This window comes from Syngnathus floridae, chromosome 12, assembly GCF_059516105.1.
Source record: "Syngnathus floridae isolate MCC-2025c chromosome 12, RoL_Sflo_1.0, whole genome shotgun sequence".
NCBI classification, from domain to species: domain Eukaryota; kingdom Metazoa; phylum Chordata; class Actinopteri; order Syngnathiformes; family Syngnathidae; genus Syngnathus; species Syngnathus floridae.
Window position 1 is genome coordinate 6035709 of NC_142424.1, and position 17269 is coordinate 6052977.

The following is a 17269-nucleotide window of genomic DNA, read 5'->3' on the forward strand; positions in this document are numbered from 1 at the left end:
GTAATTGCCTGGCTAACCAGATTACATGACCAATGCAGCCTAATGTTAACCTCAAGGAAATTTGAATGTCCACGAAGACAATGAATTGTGCAACACTGAATTTTGGGGGATATTATTTTTTTACATTTCAAAACAAGTTTTACAAATTAAAATTTTGCAGACTCAGATTAAAATTGAGCTATTAATAATGAATCAAGTCATTTTCTGTTAAATATAAATACTTTTAATTATAATAATAAATAAAAATACTATAACTTCTTTATTTAAATATTGTACATTTTTTTTCAAAACATATTTACATAAATTAGACTTGCATTGTTACACCGTGACAAACAGATGTACAGTTCATTCACCCATACAAATATCGCTTGTTGGAAAAAGGACAATCGTACCAGTCGTAGAGATGGCAGAAGCACCTTTGCTTTGATGGGGAGAACACACAACTGGACGTATGCAGACCGTATTGAACACACAAACAACGTGGACGAGACAAGCTTGCAAAGACAGGGAAGGCCTCTTGATGACAGATCATGTGTTAAGTAAGGCTTCTATTGTGCTCCCCCCTTTTCATTCGCACGCTAAAATTTCACAGCCTTTGTCTGCATACAAGTTACATTTTTCCAGGACATACATTTTAAAGACACAGGAGTAAAACGGATCGACTGAAACCATGCAAAGAGAAAAGCACTGACAAATAATCTACCCCCGCCACACGAGTACAGCTCCTACTATAATATTGAAACATACATAAGACAGTGACATTATTGGTCTCCACTTACAGCAAGACATACAGTACAGAACAAGGTCCCTAATATAACATTCTACTCTATATGGCTTTCGTTCTTTGGCTTCAGAAACCTGTCGTGCACAAGTTCGAGACAACCAATCGCATGTAAGAAAGACAAAATCCTCCAGCAAAAAATATCTGATCAATCCCACCAAGTTTTGAGTGTAATATGTGTACAGTATTGCTGCGTGTTTACAACCACAAGGCGTTCTGATGAATATATTAAGAAAAAATGTCATTGGTGTACCATTTTGAAACGGTCAAGACATTACGGAAAGGGATTAAAATCCGCACGCACGCAACCACGGTGAAAATGTTCATGTGATTCAGCTCATATAATGAAATTACACAAGAAAAGCAGCAACAGAAAATAAAAAAAACTCAGCTAATAGTTGCTACAACTTTTTCATAAACCAAACATACCATATTTCCTCAAATAGTACCCTTGTCACACTGGAAGAAATAAACGCCTTACCTTAAATAACATTTACAAAGTATTGTGCCACTAGGTGGCGGTGTAAGAGCAATCACCACTGTCCAACAAAAGCATGACTTGCCTAATTTTGGACGGTTTAAGTTAATGACATGTGAAAAGCGTTTTTTTTTTTTCTCTTCCACACGTTGAATCAAACTGCAAAAAGATTTTACAATACTGTTTTGCTGGACAGCACATGCAAAATAAAATGGTAATATTTGATCTATGTTAGTGGATCGAAATGTTTAACCAAAAGATGCAATTTTTGGATGCGAGGCGTACAAAGAGATTTTTCGTCTGTTGTTCCCCGTCTTAATTGGGAAACAGTATGATTGAAAAATGTGTGGATAAAATGTATCATCATTCTAATATTTTCAAAATCCATCTATACATGTAAAGCCCCGCCCACCCCAATCAACATCTAACAATCTTGGCAGTTCATCGAGTAAACCACTAAAGGAGGAAATACAGCATTTGATCTGGGCAGAGACTTTCAAACATTATTTAAAAAAATATACATCTCTTTATCTTCACACCCTTGACCTATGTTTGCAACCGTGAGCATTACCAGATGCTGTAGCGTTTCTCCTAACATCAAACGTAACACATTGGAACTCACTCAAACGCACGCAATTACTCCCTTTTCCTATCACACTATCTCAGTGTGTCTGTGAACGCATCACTCGTAACATTAAGTCAAAGAGAAAAAATCCAAAAGTAAAGACAGTCTCAAAACAGAACTATTTACAAGCCCCAAGCCTCGATGCATGTTGGCTAGACGGAGGCTCTGTTGAGTTCCCTCCGAGGACTGAGCTAGTTAGCTCAATCTGCACATTCGCAAAGCCACCTCCTCTGCACTGGCCTCAAATTCAACACATTCAAGTTCAACCTCTTAATTCTTAATTCAAGAACCTCCAAAGCCTGGCTTACTCCTCTTTCCATGCCACGCAATTTTGGACGCCTTAATGTGCCACGTTGGGGCTTCTCCTGCACCACGGTCAACATGGATCTATCCGAGCTGCCCGCTTTCCCTTTGACACGCCGGAGGAACAAACGAAAACTAAACAGACATGGATGGAGGCGTGGGCGTCATGTCGGAGAAAGAGTCGGCGGGCGGGAAAGGGGTGAGCGAGCCCCGCGGCGCCAAACACACATTCGAGCGCACGCACTTCCTAGTCTGTATACTCGGCCACGATGGAAAGCAGCACTGTGATGTCGTCTGGCTTTCCTCCTGTGGGAGAAAACCAGACAAATAAATTTCAAGTGTTTGTGTTGTGGTCATGTGATGAGATGCACCTCAACAACTGGGCGTAATTCTTGGTGCATGTGAGGGACACGCTTACCTCTTACATTCAGACCGTTGTCACATGCAAATTGTGCAAACGGCGACATGTAGTTGGGATCATAGGCGAGGTCGTGAGCTTGTTTTGCTATACTCTGCGCCGTCTGCAGAATGCTCTCGTAGTTGCTGGTCTGAATAAGAAGACGAGACATTACTTTGGAGGAAATCTAATCCGTGCGGTATATTGCACGCCGATTTAAAACGATGTCACACCTTGAGTTTTTTGAGCTCCCGGAGAATCATGTAATCGGGCATGTTGTCAAAGAGGCCGTCGGTGGCGGTGAGGATGATGTCACCGAGCTGCACGTCAAACGAGGAGCTGTCAGCAGCTTCTGGACTGAAAAGAGGAAAACAGGGGCAATGAGTTCAAAGAAACGCAAAACTGAAGCTCTTCCTATCTATTATTAAGGAGGAGGTCGCTCGGACACGGTGTTTTGTTAACTGTTGACATGGTAGCAGTCCTGCCTCGCTAGGGAGTCTTGCTGGTCTCAGGGACGCATATTTATTTCCAGAACCTATGACATACTGAAGTCCTGGTGTAGAAACAGTTTAAGCATAATTTTTCTCTTTTTTTTTTTTGTCTCTGAAGGAGGGGGGGTGCAAAAGTGTGGTTCCGCCAGGCATCTATGAGAGGGAAACTCGACTCTGCGGTTGGACTGGATAGTTGTGTTCCATTAATTTTAATGGGAATCCATTAATGGGTGAATGTCAGTACCCAATAACTCTGTTCCTAATTAAAAAAAAAATAAATAAAATAGAGTTCAGCTAATGCAAATTTGCCAAAATCCAAAACGACATGGTCCGGAGGCCATTTTGTAGAGCACGCCATGCTATTCACTAGTAATAGGGGCATACGTCGTTTTGAGGTTGCAAATGATGTACATCTCGAGCACAACGGCCGGGAAGAATTTGTGGTCATGTGGAACAAGAATGCTTGCCCATTTCCTGTAATCGATACCTACAGAATGAAATTCCTTCCCTCATATTCAGTGTGAAGGAAGACAGCAGATGCTGAGCACAACAAAAGCGAAGGGGCACTTCTTTTCACGGTGCGTCACACGGGTCTCGCCGCCCACCTGTCACTGAGCACCACCCCTTCGGACCCCGGGGGAGCGATGGACAGCTGGAAGGGCGTGTTGAAGTAGTGCTGCTGCTCATCCGAACGGTGTACCACCTCGCCTCCGCGCACCACCAGGAAGCCCGAGTCGCCGAGGTTACACGTGTGGAGCTGGTGACTCCGTCGGTCCAGCACTACGATGCAGGCTGTGCTGCTGCCTACAAAAAAAAACAACCCAAAAAAAAAACAGCGGCGGCATTATCTTTACCTTGAGGTGTTTATTATTATTTATGCTGCTGAGCGACTGCAGCCTTGGGGGGCAAAACTCAGAGCCGCATTCGGCTGCAGAGCTCAAGTACACATTACCCTTCGCAATGAATACGAAACTGGTTATTCAACAAGTGTGAGGGCTGCGGTAGATTGAGTTTCTGTTTGTTTTCACAAAATGTACATCCTCATAATGTGTGATGCGGACCGTAACTTACCTAAAAGGGGGACTTTGTTCTGTAAGAGTTCATAGTAGCCAGACGTCAGGATGCCCACTGGATTGCTCGGAGTGAAGCGACCTTCCTTCACTAGCCTCTCGCATGTTCTCATCAACGTGGCAGAGAACTGAGATGGGTCGACGCCGTAGTCCCGCCAGCCACCCACGCCATCCGCTACACCTGTGAGACAAGCAGGAAATTAGCACACCTATCTTGAGAGAGAAAAACAAAATGTGCGGTGTTTACAAGTTCAATTGAATAACACAAATTATTGTTTTGACCTGGAGAAAGCGTGAGTCCAGGACAGTACAATAAGATAAGCCAAGAAATTTACTATAATGAATTATTTAGGAACATTAAAGAACAATGAAAAGCATGTAAATAAGACCTCTTACATCACAAAGGCAGAAATGCAAACATTATTTTTAATTCCCGGACATCGGCTGATGCAAACCAATGACATCTTGTAATATTTTGCTCTTTGTTTGATGTGACATCACGGTCTTAGAAGTTTATAATGCCCTCTCATGTCCATAAAATTGTTAAATTACACTCAAGTTGCAGAATTGATGCAGCCCCCTCCCTAATTTGATTAAAGAGTAAACGTGTTAGGTTTAAAGGGAAATTTGCACGCAGTTTTCTGATGTGAAACATTTAAGAAATCCCCCCTGAATGTCAAACTTCTAGGTGGTTCCCCCAGAAAGGCATAAAAAGCGGTTTCGTTTACTCAACACGTCTGTGGACAAAAGCCAATTCCAGCCAAGCTAAGAGAGGCTAACGTCGCTGTTAGCAAAATGGCCGCCTCCATGCTCGACCATTCTGACCTTGTTGTTTTCTGTCACAATGTTTCGAATTTGTGTTAATTTCAACATTAGGAGTCTTTGAATGAGTTTATATACACCCCCCGACTCGATTTGGTTAATTATCTTGCACCGCTTTTTTGTCCGAACGTATCTAGGTGAAAGGTCATTTGGTTTACGGCGTAAAAACTACCCCTCGACAACGTGTCATAACAATAAATTATGCCATTATCGGTCAATTTTACATAGTGAATGCATACAAATGAAACTGACAAATTTTGTAAAATGGAATTTGGGGATAATGTTCAGGCCGTGTGACCGGAGGGGGTGGAGGCTGTTATGTTTTCATCGTGAGGTCAGTCCACGTGTAGTGGTGGACGACGGACCACTGAAGGTCAACCGGGTACAACCGGAGCATGCAGACCGGTTCCCACTAACGGAGAGTGATCTTACCCAAAACGTCGGCACTCTTGTTCCTCGCGATGAAGCAGGCGTCGTCCCCGTAGCACATCCCTTTCTTAAGAATCCCCTTCCGAAAGTCCTTGCCGAAGCCATAGCTGGCGGTAACGAGGCTGTAGTCGCGCCCGTCCGTCTGCGAGAGTCCACCGAGGACAGCCCTGGCTACCAGTCTGCCATAAGACAGTACGGATAACATCCCCACCTAAGCGAGAAGCCGAAGCAGCACCCCCGGCCGGTTGAAGCCCTCTCACGCGGTCGTTCTCTGCCAGTCACCGCTCGGTCTCTTCTTTGGATTAAGACGTTTTTAGCCTCCCATGCACACCAGACGACTCCGCTTCTAGGAATAACTAATTTAGCTACTTAATTTAAAATCTAGCAATAAACACGACGACGTTGGAGCTTTATGGTTGATTTCGTGTCCGCGGTTCCTCCACTTGTTACTATCCTTTCCGACATCTTTCCACGATGTACCGCGAGTACATACGGGTATCTTGTCAGTTTACAGTCATGACGTCACAGCCGTGGTGACATCAGCCAATGAGAGAGACGCTAGCCGTTCTGCCCAGCTTTGGACCGCACTACTGCGCATGAGTAACAGATGCGCTTGTTTTGCGAACTGGGCGTCACAGGATGAAATAAAATAACATTTACACAAAAATGACCTTCCAAAATTTTCACGTTGTATTAATTGCAAAATCACTTTGGAGCATTTTAACACAAAAAGAGTACAATCAAGCAAAATTGTTTTCCTGGTAACTGGTTGTATCGGGACTCATTCAAATGTCAGGTTGAGGGCGTGTATAAAAACGAGTGCTCCGCAGCTCAAGACCCAACCCTCATAGTCTCAGCGCATAACGGAGCGAAAGAACACAGAGGACAACAACGCGTAATCTCTAAATTTAACGACGTATAACCGTATTTAGCCGTTTTTCCTCAGTGGGACATTATTCAGGTAAACGCAATAATAATTTTCCATAGTCGAGACAAAGCCAATTCCGTTATTCATATTTGTTTTATTCTTATGGTTGATTGCTGTCGGCCAAGTTGCCTGTTGCCGATTTATTTGAAAGAAAAATTATATATTCGATAATATTTGTAAACTCTGTTGTGGGTTTATCATGATTTGTTTTAGTGAAGCAAACGATGAGAAGAAAATAAATGCCGATTGCTAAAATACTATCAGGTTAAAGTCGCTCTCTCTATCGGATGATCAATTACCGACCAGGAACATGATGTCATTTGTTGCCTTGTCATCGTTGTTGGTATTCGTGTTTATTTAATTTCAAATCAGTGATTTTGCTCCTTTTCTTCTTAGGGCCATGATGAAGCGATGGGTCGAGGCAGCTTTGCTGTCTTCTCTCATCATATGTCTGCTAAACACCGACTCCACATGGGCCAGAAGAGGGGGCGGGAGCAGCAGCAGCAGTAGCCGGAGATCTTCCAGCTCTTCTTCGAGTAACCGGGGCTCGCAATCCAAACCGTCCAGCTCGAATCCAGGAGGCTCCTCTAACCGAAACACCAATCCATACCCATCTGGTGGTAATTACCCAGGTGCAGGAAATAGAAACCCATCAAGTTATCCGGGAGGCGGTAGTTACCCCAACCAGAATCCCGGTCGACCCAACGCCGGTGGTTATCCAGCTGGTGGTAGTTATCCAGCTGGTGGTAGTTATCCAAATCAAAACCCTGCCGGTCGTTATCCAGCCGCTGGTGGATACCCCAACCAGAACCCGGCAGGCCGTAATCCAGCTGCTGGTGGATACCCTAACCAGAACCCTGCTGGTGGCTATCCAAACCAGAACCCTGCAGGCCGTAATCCAGCTGCCGGCGGATACCCCAATCAGAACCCTGCTGGCGGCTATCCAAACCAGAACCCCGCAGGCCGTAATCCAGCTGCCGGCGGATACCCCAATCAGAACCCTGCTGGCGGCTATCCAAACCAGAACCCCGCAGGCCGTAATCCAGCTGCCGGTGGATACCCCAACCAGTACCCCGCAGGAGGTGGATACCCCAACCAAAACCCTGGAAGGGGCAATTACCCAGCTGGAGGCGGCTATCCCAACCAGAATCCAGGCAGAGGTGGTAGCAACCCAGGATACCCTGCCGGAGGATATCCTAACCAGAATCCAGGGGGCTACCCAAACAGGGGTGGCTACCCGGCCGGGGGGAGCTACCCGGCCGGGGGAAGCTACCCTGCCGGAGGGGGCTATCCTAACAGGGGTGGCTACCCAGTTGCAGGAGGCTACCCAGCTGCAGGGGGGTATCCAAACAGAAACCAATATCCCGGGCGTGGCGGATCATTCGGCTATCCACAAGGAAACCCAAACAATAAGATCATGAGTCCCCATATTGGCGGGGGCGCTTACGGATACGGCGGTTATGGAACAGGAGGGTCCCCCTTCTCCCGTTCCGTGCAGAGTATGGGTTACAAACCCAAATCTTCAGGGTTCGCCAAGAAGGCTATCGTGGCGGCGGGCGTGGGCGCCGTAGCCGGGATGGCGGTAGGATACGGACTTGGGCGCTTCCCTCGACCGCACTTCTCGTTCCGTAACCCAGAGGAAGAGTCTTACTACAACAACTACATGTACCGCCGTTACGGTTCGCAATCCACCGACCAGAAGGACTTTGGCCGCGATTATGTCTACAAACCGCCGCCGAGAGCCGAGACCTATGACGCGTTCATGGCCAAATGTATGAACAGAACGGATCTTCTCAAGGAAAAGAAGACCAACTCCTCCGGAAATATCCAAGAAGACGACGACACAGTGAGCATCGAGGAGATCGGCTACCCATCTCTGGTGGAACAGATGAAGGTACGGCGCTGCGTGGAGGAATACATGGTCTACTCCGAGCGCTTCCTGGAGAAACGCAAGTTTGACTCTCAGGTCCAAAGGGGGCCAAACTCCGGGGTGGTACAGTTTTTTCCATCACTCTTCGTGATGCTGTCCAGCATGCTTCTACTCCAGTAAAAAAAAGTTAGTCCCGCCATTTTAGCTGCACGTCTTTACACAGTAATGCTGGTCCAATCTATTCTATATCCTCAATAATAAATTTTGCACCTTCTGGCTCATATTACGTCAACGACTATGTAAACTACTGATAAAAACTTAGGAGGGATACATATTAGACTTTCTAAAAGGTACTTTCACCTTCGTAGGTGAGCTCTGTTTGTCTTTAAATTTTCAAGGTTTCAGTACTTTTTTGCAAACCTTGATAATCTCCAACAAGGAGCAGAATGGTGAAATTCACAAACACTTTTGATCCTTGAATGGAAATGAAGATTTCCAGGTTTGATCAGAGTTCCTATATAAACAGCATCCTATATAAAAGCATCATGTAACCGAGATGGCATCTAACAATTGATTAACTACCCCACGTATATACACACACATATACACACACACACATAAAACTAACCTGTGCGTCTTCATGAAAAGTACTGTCTCATTTTTTATTTGCACTTAATGTTGTTAATAGAGTACCGGTACGTAGTTTTGTTTTTTTTTTTGCACTTATATGGCAGTTTATTATAACATTATAGCTAGTAATAATGCGCCGAAGCTTCACCTGCTGAGCGTAAACAGGGTGTGCACTGTGTTGTGTAAATAGAGCACCTGCTTTCTGGGAATTATCATGCAAATGTTTTCAGTCAAATTGTAACAGGAGCATGCTGAAAAACTACTGCTGAAATTACGAGGATAAAAAGTTGTAAGATGTAAATTGAAATATTCAGGAAAAATGTTTACATTCTTATAAGAATAAAGCTGTAATATGAGACAAACATCATGTTATGAGAGTAAAGTTGTAACAGAAGAAAATGTACTTTCAATTTAAATTTTAAAGACATCTTTCCATCTCAGTTGTCCATTTTTAATATTTGACTAGTTTGTCTGGTCCCGGCAATGATTTATTGTGCAGTAACTTGTGTAGTAGATCATATTCTTTTGTTGTTTTATATATTTTTAAATTTTACAAATCACTGTTTTGTCAATTAAAAGGAACTTTAAATGAATGTTGGGTATTTTCCACACATTTGTGTTTCCCATATGGAAAAAAGTGCACTTCTCCTTTACAATTGGAATACTAAATAAATACATCATCGAATTCAGTTCCATTAATCTGCCCAGGCCAACAAATAATACTAATGTATTACAATTTGCTGTAAAAATGTATGTTATCAAATAAATTCTGTGTCAGAAATCCCTATCTCTTGACTCAGTTCTCTGTTTTGTGACTCGTCTTTTTTCAGTCAAATACATTTGAAACTATTTGAAATTAATCGCGCTACACAGTGTCTAAATTTAGGAATTTCTCCCTCCGCCCTTGACCAAATTAACAGAACATGAATCAACAGGGAATATCATTTGCAAACTTTTATTCTATTTCCACCAGGTCAAATTGCGCTCATACAAATCCCTGTGAGGAAGGTGAGTGTGTGTCCCAGCATAAGGAAGCGATTACTCATGTGGGCAGGCGCCTCCGCCTTCAGAAAAGCCCTCCACCTCGACTGATTGCGAAACATTTGCCCTTGGCCGTAGTAACGCTCGGTGGATTCCTTCTTGTGGCCGACGGGCCCCCTGGACCCCTGCTTGGGCCTTCCGAGAAAACCCAGTCCATATCCCGTGCCTGTACTGCCCAGCATGCCGGTCGCTGTCCCCGCCCACTTCAAGCCATTCTTAGGGAGGCTGTGACCCTTTGACGCAGGCGCCTTGTTGCTTTTTCCGCCACGCTTACTGGAAGTGGACTGCGCCGCTGGGCAGAGTGCTACGATGAGCAGCAACAAGAGCCACAGTGACGCAAGCTTTTGTTGGCTTGTCATCACAATCTAGAGGTCCTGCAAACACATTAGTCAAAACATGTTCATTATTTTCTTTCCTTGGAATTTAATAATAGAACTGACCACCTAAAAAGCAAACGGCATTAAGAAAAGCATACACAATCTAATTATTACACAATGGGTTCACAGTGTGTAGTTTAGAGAATAAAAATATGTCGAATTACAAATAAATGAAAAGGCTTCTCTAGATTTATGTATTTATTACTAAGGCTAGTAAAATATTATTTATTAAACAATGTATTTACTTTGTCAATAACATGCAAAAACTAAAAAATACAAAAAAAAAAAATCAAAGAACAATTCAATGTGTTTACCTTTCCGCGGAGTCCCACTCTGAGGATGCAATGTTGATGAGGCCCATCCATTTGATCCAGAAGGTACGGTGTTCATAATTAATTCCATACCAACAAGAGCTAAGCCCCTCCCCCTACGTGTCCCTATTGGTCCGAGATGAATAATACAGTCCAGTTTGAATGATTTTTGCTGACCTCCCAACGCTCATGTGCCATTATTCAGCACATAAGCGGACGGTGCAACACCACACGTGTTTGTTTGTCGACAACAACACGCAACTCTTCTGACATGCTTTTAGCGGTAAAGTTACTTTAAATTGCATATTATGACAATTAAGATAAAAACGTATTTCTACAAGGTTTGTATCGACTTTCTGCTGGACATCCCCTCATTGAAAAACAGCGAGCTGGCTTTTTGAAATGCTTTCTTCATAATCACACAGAGTGCTTGAGTAGCTTCAGGGCCTGTGATTCATTCTATATAACACAGCAGACAGCAATGACTAAGAACCAGTTTGCACGGCATGTTTTGCACAAGAAAGTAAAAGCGTCCAGAAGATGTAAAACAACAGAGATGATTGTTAACAGACATTTCTGTCCAGTGAAATCACTCAACTCTGTCTTTGTTTTGTTTTTTTTCCCCACTTTTCCTAAGAGTATGGAATATCCCGTTTCCTTTGAGGGGAAACTTGTGACAGACACACACTTGTTCACATGATTTCACCATGTGAAGCTCCTTTGTCACAACATAGACTGCATAAAATTGTGTTTCATAATAAGTATGAATTTGTAAGTAACCTAAAAAACGTTTTATAATTTAGAAGATGCTACAAGATGGCGGCAAAGCACTACTTTTTATTAGATAGGGCTATGGCTAGATTAACAGCTTGGATTTGATAAATCATACAGACAAAACATTACATTGTAATTCATTTGAATTAAGTGTCATTATTTATTTGTCAAAGAAATGATACAAATCTAATATAATTTAGAAAAATAAAAATAAAGCCTTCCTGTTTTAACTGACTTCTAATTGGCACAATTCTCTGCAGTCGAGTACGGCTACTATATTTGGGGGAAAAAGAAAACCTACGGTGATTTCTAAGGTTTACGGTAGGCTGAGGCGTTTCCACTTTCCTCCGTCTGAAGCTAGATGACGTTTTCAAAAAGTTGCATGGAAGACATAATACTCTCATCCTGTTCCAAAGACAGAACATGAATTAAGTGTGATGTGCAAAACTCGAAAAGGTGACTCAAATTGTTGGTTTTTACCTTTTGGCAAGTTTCTATGAATTCATCAATGGTCACCACGCCGTCACGGTTCCGATCCATTTTCTGGAAAATAATAGTTTCCATGGACTTCTTGTTTTAAGTCGAACAAACAGTCAGCATACCTGGAAGAATTTTTCCACATGTTCATATGGGGAATCTTCTCGTACGCTCGGTAAGGTGTACCTGCCCATCATGTCATAAATGGAAGTCATTATTGCCAACATGTCCTGCAAGAAAATAAGAAATCACAGTGAAGTGCTTCTTCCTATTTTGTGTATGTGAAAATTGAATAATATCACAAGGGTGCACAAGGGTGTGCACACTTATGCAACCACATCTTTTTCCATTTTTTTAATTAAGTTGTGCAAGTTATATGTCACAATAGTGGGGGAAAATGTTTTTGATCACAAAAAACAGGTATTTTAACAGGGGTGTGTAGACTTTTCCAATTGAGCAATATTAGATGCATATTTCCCAAACCTCCTTAGTGATGTAGCCATCTTTGTTGATATCATAGAGATTAAAGGCCCAGCGCAGCTTTTCTGTCACCGAACCTCGAAGCAACACGGACAAGCCCACCACAAAGTCCTGCAAAGGTCATTAGGTTAGCTGATAAATATTCTCAAAATTATAAATAAAAATGGAAAAGACCTGCCTCAAATCGGATGGCGCCGCTTCTATCCATGTCGAAAGCGTTGAACAAGAAATGAGCATACATGGTGGCATCTGAGGGGGCAAGGCGACAAAAAGCTTTCATTTAAAATCTCCGAAAAAATGTCAATCAAAATTGCCAATTACCTCCTTGAGGGAAAAACTGCGAGTAAATGGTCTTGAACGTTTCTTCATCCACAAGCCCACTGGGACATTCCTATTTGTGAAAATATGAATGAATATTGATTACATGTGTGCTTTTTACAAGTCTGGGTCTTTGCTAGTCCTTGACTCACCTGATCTGAGCTTACGCAAGATGTTTTTTTTTGTTACCATGACAACCAGGGGCGCACTTAGAGTGGCAACGAACACATCGCTAACCCAAAATAGAGTCTTCTTGCGTTAGGCATTAAACGTTCCACTGTATAAGCAACATGGTTTTGCTTACAGGGACGGTTCCTGACCACAAGTCATGACACGCATCCTTAATGTATTTTGGCTTGTAGTCTTTGGATCCACTTTGATTAGTGTTGACCTCCGTTAAAGTGCACTAAAACCTGCAACTCCCACCATATGCATTAGCATCAACAGTTGACGGTATAAATCACATGATTGCGTCAAAGCAGCACTTTTGTGCACATGCAGAAAAACAGAATAAAGCTTTAAAAAGCAGATGTGGACCAATATATTTTTTTTGTTCGTGATCTCTTAATTTTCTTACATTTTTAAAGCCTCTGTAAAGGGACTGAAGTTCCTTCCTGGTGAACTGAGTCTGTGCCTGGAGCTGCTCAAGGCCTTCGGGTTGATGACGTACCATGGAGAGCTCGAGGTCACAGTCGCTGCTGTCTGCCAGAGGGAGGCAAAAAAGAAAAGGCCAAAAGGGGGAACGTGAAGATACGGCAATAATAACAGGAAAATCCAGAGTGTGTGTGGGGGGGGGGGTTCTATCGGGGAGAAATGGAAAGCAAAATAAGGCGATTCTTTCCATCTGGATGCAAAACAGATTAAGGGTGTTAAGAAAGTGCAACAAACATACCAAAATTATAATAATAAAAACAATAAAATTAAAAATAGTAATAAAAAATAACAATATAAAAATAATAATAAAACTATAAATAAAAATGATAATAATAAAAATAATAAAAAATAAGTGCTGGGGAAAAAGATAATAAATAACAACTATTCAGAGCATTATTTTTAACTTTCATTTTGGACACTTTGAATGCAAGTTGTAAGGATTATTCTCACTTAAGAAATCGAGAACAGACACTGGTAAAGTAAGCAAGTAAATTTCTCCTGTTTTTTAATATTCAAAATGTCCATCATGAAAAGGGAGGATTATGTCAAAAGTGCTAAAATATCAACTCAATTTACTGTAACATAAATACTCACCATCTTTACAAGGAGCGCAACACAAATGGAAAGTGGGAAGAGAGAAAACCGGGGGGAGAGATTGAGATGATGACCACAAATAAATTAAAAATACATTTAATTATACTGTGACCCCATTTAGCAATATATAGTCGATTTTTTTGACCCACTTCTTGGTAGATGACATCATAAACTTCACAGGTGAACCGAATAGGCAACAAAATATTCTTACCTTCCTGCATCAAAGGGTCACACATCCCAAACTGTTTAAGCACAGAATAAAACATCCCGGCAACAACTACCATTGCGATAATTTCCATGCCATCCAATCCCATCATGGCATCTCACTGATTCTTGTAAAAAACAAAAATAGACTTAATGTAAGCCTTGGCGATGAGGTCTTAAAAAAAGAATCTGACAATGCAGCTTGGAGTGAAGACATCAGCAGTTCCAAGCGAGACTCATTAGGAGACAATCCGAGTCCGAAGAGGCAAAGTTAAAATAGGATTCCACCACCACATGATGATGAGAAGCATTGATCCCCCTCCTCACATGATGCTAAACTAGCTTCCATCGCTAGTGGTGGCAACCCACCACCTCTCACCTATGTGTTTGGGAGGTTTGGATAGTCTCAGCTTTATTTGCTCAGTCATTTGGATGCAAAGCTGTAATAAAAAAAAAAAAACCAAGTGATGATCCATATCCGCTGATGCTATGGATATATGAACAGCACTTAAGAGTGAAGGAGCCGGCTTGTCAATATCGCTGAGCTTAAAACACATTTACCGGGGGGCCGCTAAAAGGCACCTTGTTTAAAGTACTGCCGGTACGCACAACAGGCGTGTCGATGCCGCTGCAACTTTCCGCCGAACATCCATGTGCTTAGCATGTTACATATTTTCAATGTGTTTGTCAGCAAGCTTACGGACCAGTAAAGGGAAGTGAGAGACAAAACTGATGACTCTGCATAACATAATGGACTCAGTTTAAGTAGCGGAGGGCAAATCAATTGTTAAGAGGTAACAATCTTTGATGGGGGGGGGGGGGCAGCTCATTTTGTTGGAGGTGGAAACTTGCCTGTGGGCTTGGAGGATTCCCTACCGTCAGCATATGCTAATTTGCTGATTTTTTGGGAAGCTAGGTTTCTTGGGACAAAAATCTAGTGTCTAGTTTGCGGTGTGCCACAAGGATCAATCCTCAGCCCTTAATATTTTAATCATCACAAGCTTTTTTGAGCACAAAACCCAAAACAAGACTTACAGTATGATCTATATCCAGACACGAGTTCGAGGGGAAAAAAACATGTCATCACAGCAATAACATCCAAAGCTAGGAACTCGTACAATAAAAACAATGCAGCATCAGTGTTTGATGCATCTTGAGTTCTGATGTAGGCCTGCTCTCTTCCCCTCTAATCTAAAAAATGTCTAAATAAATCAAACATTATGACAACTAATAAATCAACAGAAGTTACTTCTTGAAGAAATTAAAAGACCCAAATTTCTTCCCATTTATTCACATAAAATCTGTCCAATTGAATATCCTCGATCTTTTCATTATCATTTGCTGTGGGAGTTCCATCTGTTGACCAGTAGATGGCGATAAAGTAGTAACAAATAATTCACTTGTGCACTTAACCAGTCCAGATGCTATTTACAGAGCTGGCTACATAGTTCAAAAATATGATGCACATATTTATTTAAAAAAATATTTTTCTCAATTGTTCTTAACTATTGGGTCACGATTTGACAGTAGTTCTACCTGGGCCCTGTTGAGTGGTGCTAGCGATGATCCACTTGACCAGACAGCACCTCATGAGAGATTTTCGTGAGAACTTGGGTTTCTCCCACTTTGAGCCCTCAGCTTGTCCGGCCGGCTCTTTCCCATCAGGCAGCAGACCGCCATCCACCTCCTTGCCTTGTGCCTTAAGGGAGACACAAATAGACTTCTTTTAATTATGGTTTTACTTTAGACATGTCTGTTGCACACTAATCTCCCACTTAGTCATTTTTCTCCCTTTTGATTTGCTGGAGGAATGTCTTTCCATTTTCAAAATATGACTCCGCCCCCTAGCACCTTGCTACGTTGAGAAAATGTGATCTGATGATGCTGTAGCTATCTAATCATTGTGTGTCTAGAGCGCTTCTAAAAATAACCCATTTTCTTGTTATTTTCATCATGTCACCTGACACTGGAGCACATACAAGGGGCTCTGCAGCCAGATGAATATTTCAGGGATAAGTCACTGTGGACACTGTGTCTGAATTTTAAAAGAGCTGAGAAGCAATTTTTCTGTGAGGTTTTCATCATCAAATCTGTCAGTGATTTAATTTGGCTCAACTAAATTGGCAAATCTATTTGTGGAGTTGCGTTTTTTGTTTGAAAAATGCAACCAAAGTATTTTTGAATGCACATGAATTAAAAATATTGCACAATGCCTGGCTTTCCCTTCTGTTTGAATAAGAGAAGAGGGTGGCGGAGCACACACGCACATGCGTGTCCTCATTCAATTATTCACACTCCTTAAAATTGCATCAATAAAAGATTAGGCCATTTATAGAAGCTCTTGAAAGGACAAAGAAAAAAACATTAAAAACTGTGAAAAAATATTCACCTGCATGCAAATATTATGTGCTGCATGATACAGCAAAAAAATAAATAAAAAAGATAAATAATAGATAAATTCAAAAAAAGGATGAATTTAAAGAGCAATTAAACAGTTTTTTCCTTCCATAAAAATTCAAACAAAATATTGCCTGTAGCTGTTCTTTCCTGTGGTTGAAAAATCATAAAACGTGAGCCAAAATCAATTTGAATGATGAATTATTAAATAAAGGGCGGGCTCGTGTGTTGGCTGTTGTGGTACAACCGCAGAAAAATCACAACATCTGGATAAAGTCAAACATATACATTTAAATGAAACGTACCTGCATGGTGGTTGTTTCCCGCTTTGCTGTTGCGATGCTCTACAGATTCTCCTCGGTGAGCTGCCAGTTGGATGCAAAAACAAAAGAGAGCGAGGAGCGGAATTAGTAGTTGTGGAGGAAAGATGAGGAGGAGGAGCACATCTGCTCACTCACCTGAGTTCAGCATAGGATGGATTGATTGAACCTCTGCAGGATTCAGGGGAGGGAGGGGGAGGAGGAGGAGTTTTTTATACTGTTTGCATGGTGACATACAGTATGTTATGAAATCCAATTAGATTAGGTCTGAGTTCAGTCGTGCCTCTCTGAGGAAATAAAAAAAAGACTTTTAATATATCTGCAGGCACGATGCTTGAAAGGAAAATATGAAAGTTTCTTCGACTTGTGAAAGTCAAACTTTTCAATATTAGACTTAACAATGTACAGCAACCTTCCTGTTTGTGTTGGGAAATCCTCTAAAATGCATTTTTTTTCCCCCCCTGACAATTTTTAAAGCTGCTTTCCAGATCTGCAGCA

General features: G+C 41.9%; 4 protein-coding genes across 4 annotated transcripts; 1 reads left to right on the forward strand and 3 right to left on the reverse strand.

Moving 5' to 3' along the window:
* Positions 1-240: 240 nt before the first annotated feature.
* On the reverse strand, positions 241-5888 carry LOC148389808 (protein phosphatase PTC7 homolog). Its single transcript, XM_088391944.1, has 6 exons — positions 5400-5888; positions 4147-4326; positions 3681-3879; positions 2818-2941; positions 2606-2735; positions 241-2493 (listed from the first exon to the last, which is right to left on the reverse strand). Exons 1-6 carry the CDS (start codon positions 5599-5601, stop codon positions 2435-2437), a joined length of 894 nt encoding a protein of 297 aa, XP_088248070.1. The 5' UTR covers positions 5602-5888; the 3' UTR covers positions 241-2434.
* Positions 5889-6205: 317 nt separating this feature from the next.
* Positions 6206-9611, forward strand: prnpb (prion protein b). The gene is made up of 2 exons (XM_088391666.1): positions 6206-6357; positions 6721-9611. The coding sequence occupies exon 2, from the start codon at positions 6725-6727 to the stop codon at positions 8372-8374; it is 1650 nt and encodes a 549-aa protein (XP_088247792.1). The 5' UTR covers positions 6206-6357; positions 6721-6724; the 3' UTR covers positions 8375-9611.
* Positions 9396-11211, reverse strand: LOC148389810 (uncharacterized). Its single transcript, XM_088391674.1, has 2 exons — positions 10557-11211; positions 9396-10239 (listed from the first exon to the last, which is right to left on the reverse strand). The coding sequence occupies exon 2, from the start codon at positions 10222-10224 to the stop codon at positions 9799-9801; it is 426 nt and encodes a 141-aa protein (XP_088247800.1). The 5' UTR covers positions 10225-10239; positions 10557-11211; the 3' UTR covers positions 9396-9798.
* A 252-nt stretch (positions 11212-11463) lies between these two features.
* On the reverse strand, positions 11464-16895 carry LOC148389811 (calsenilin-like). Its single transcript, XM_088391673.1, has 9 exons — positions 16757-16895; positions 15591-15753; positions 13180-13304; positions 12606-12675; positions 12463-12533; positions 12288-12395; positions 11930-12034; positions 11808-11870; positions 11464-11732 (listed from the first exon to the last, which is right to left on the reverse strand). Exons 1-9 carry the CDS (start codon positions 16760-16762, stop codon positions 11685-11687), a joined length of 759 nt encoding a protein of 252 aa, XP_088247799.1. The 5' UTR covers positions 16763-16895; the 3' UTR covers positions 11464-11684.
* Positions 16896-17269: the final 374 nt, after the last annotated feature.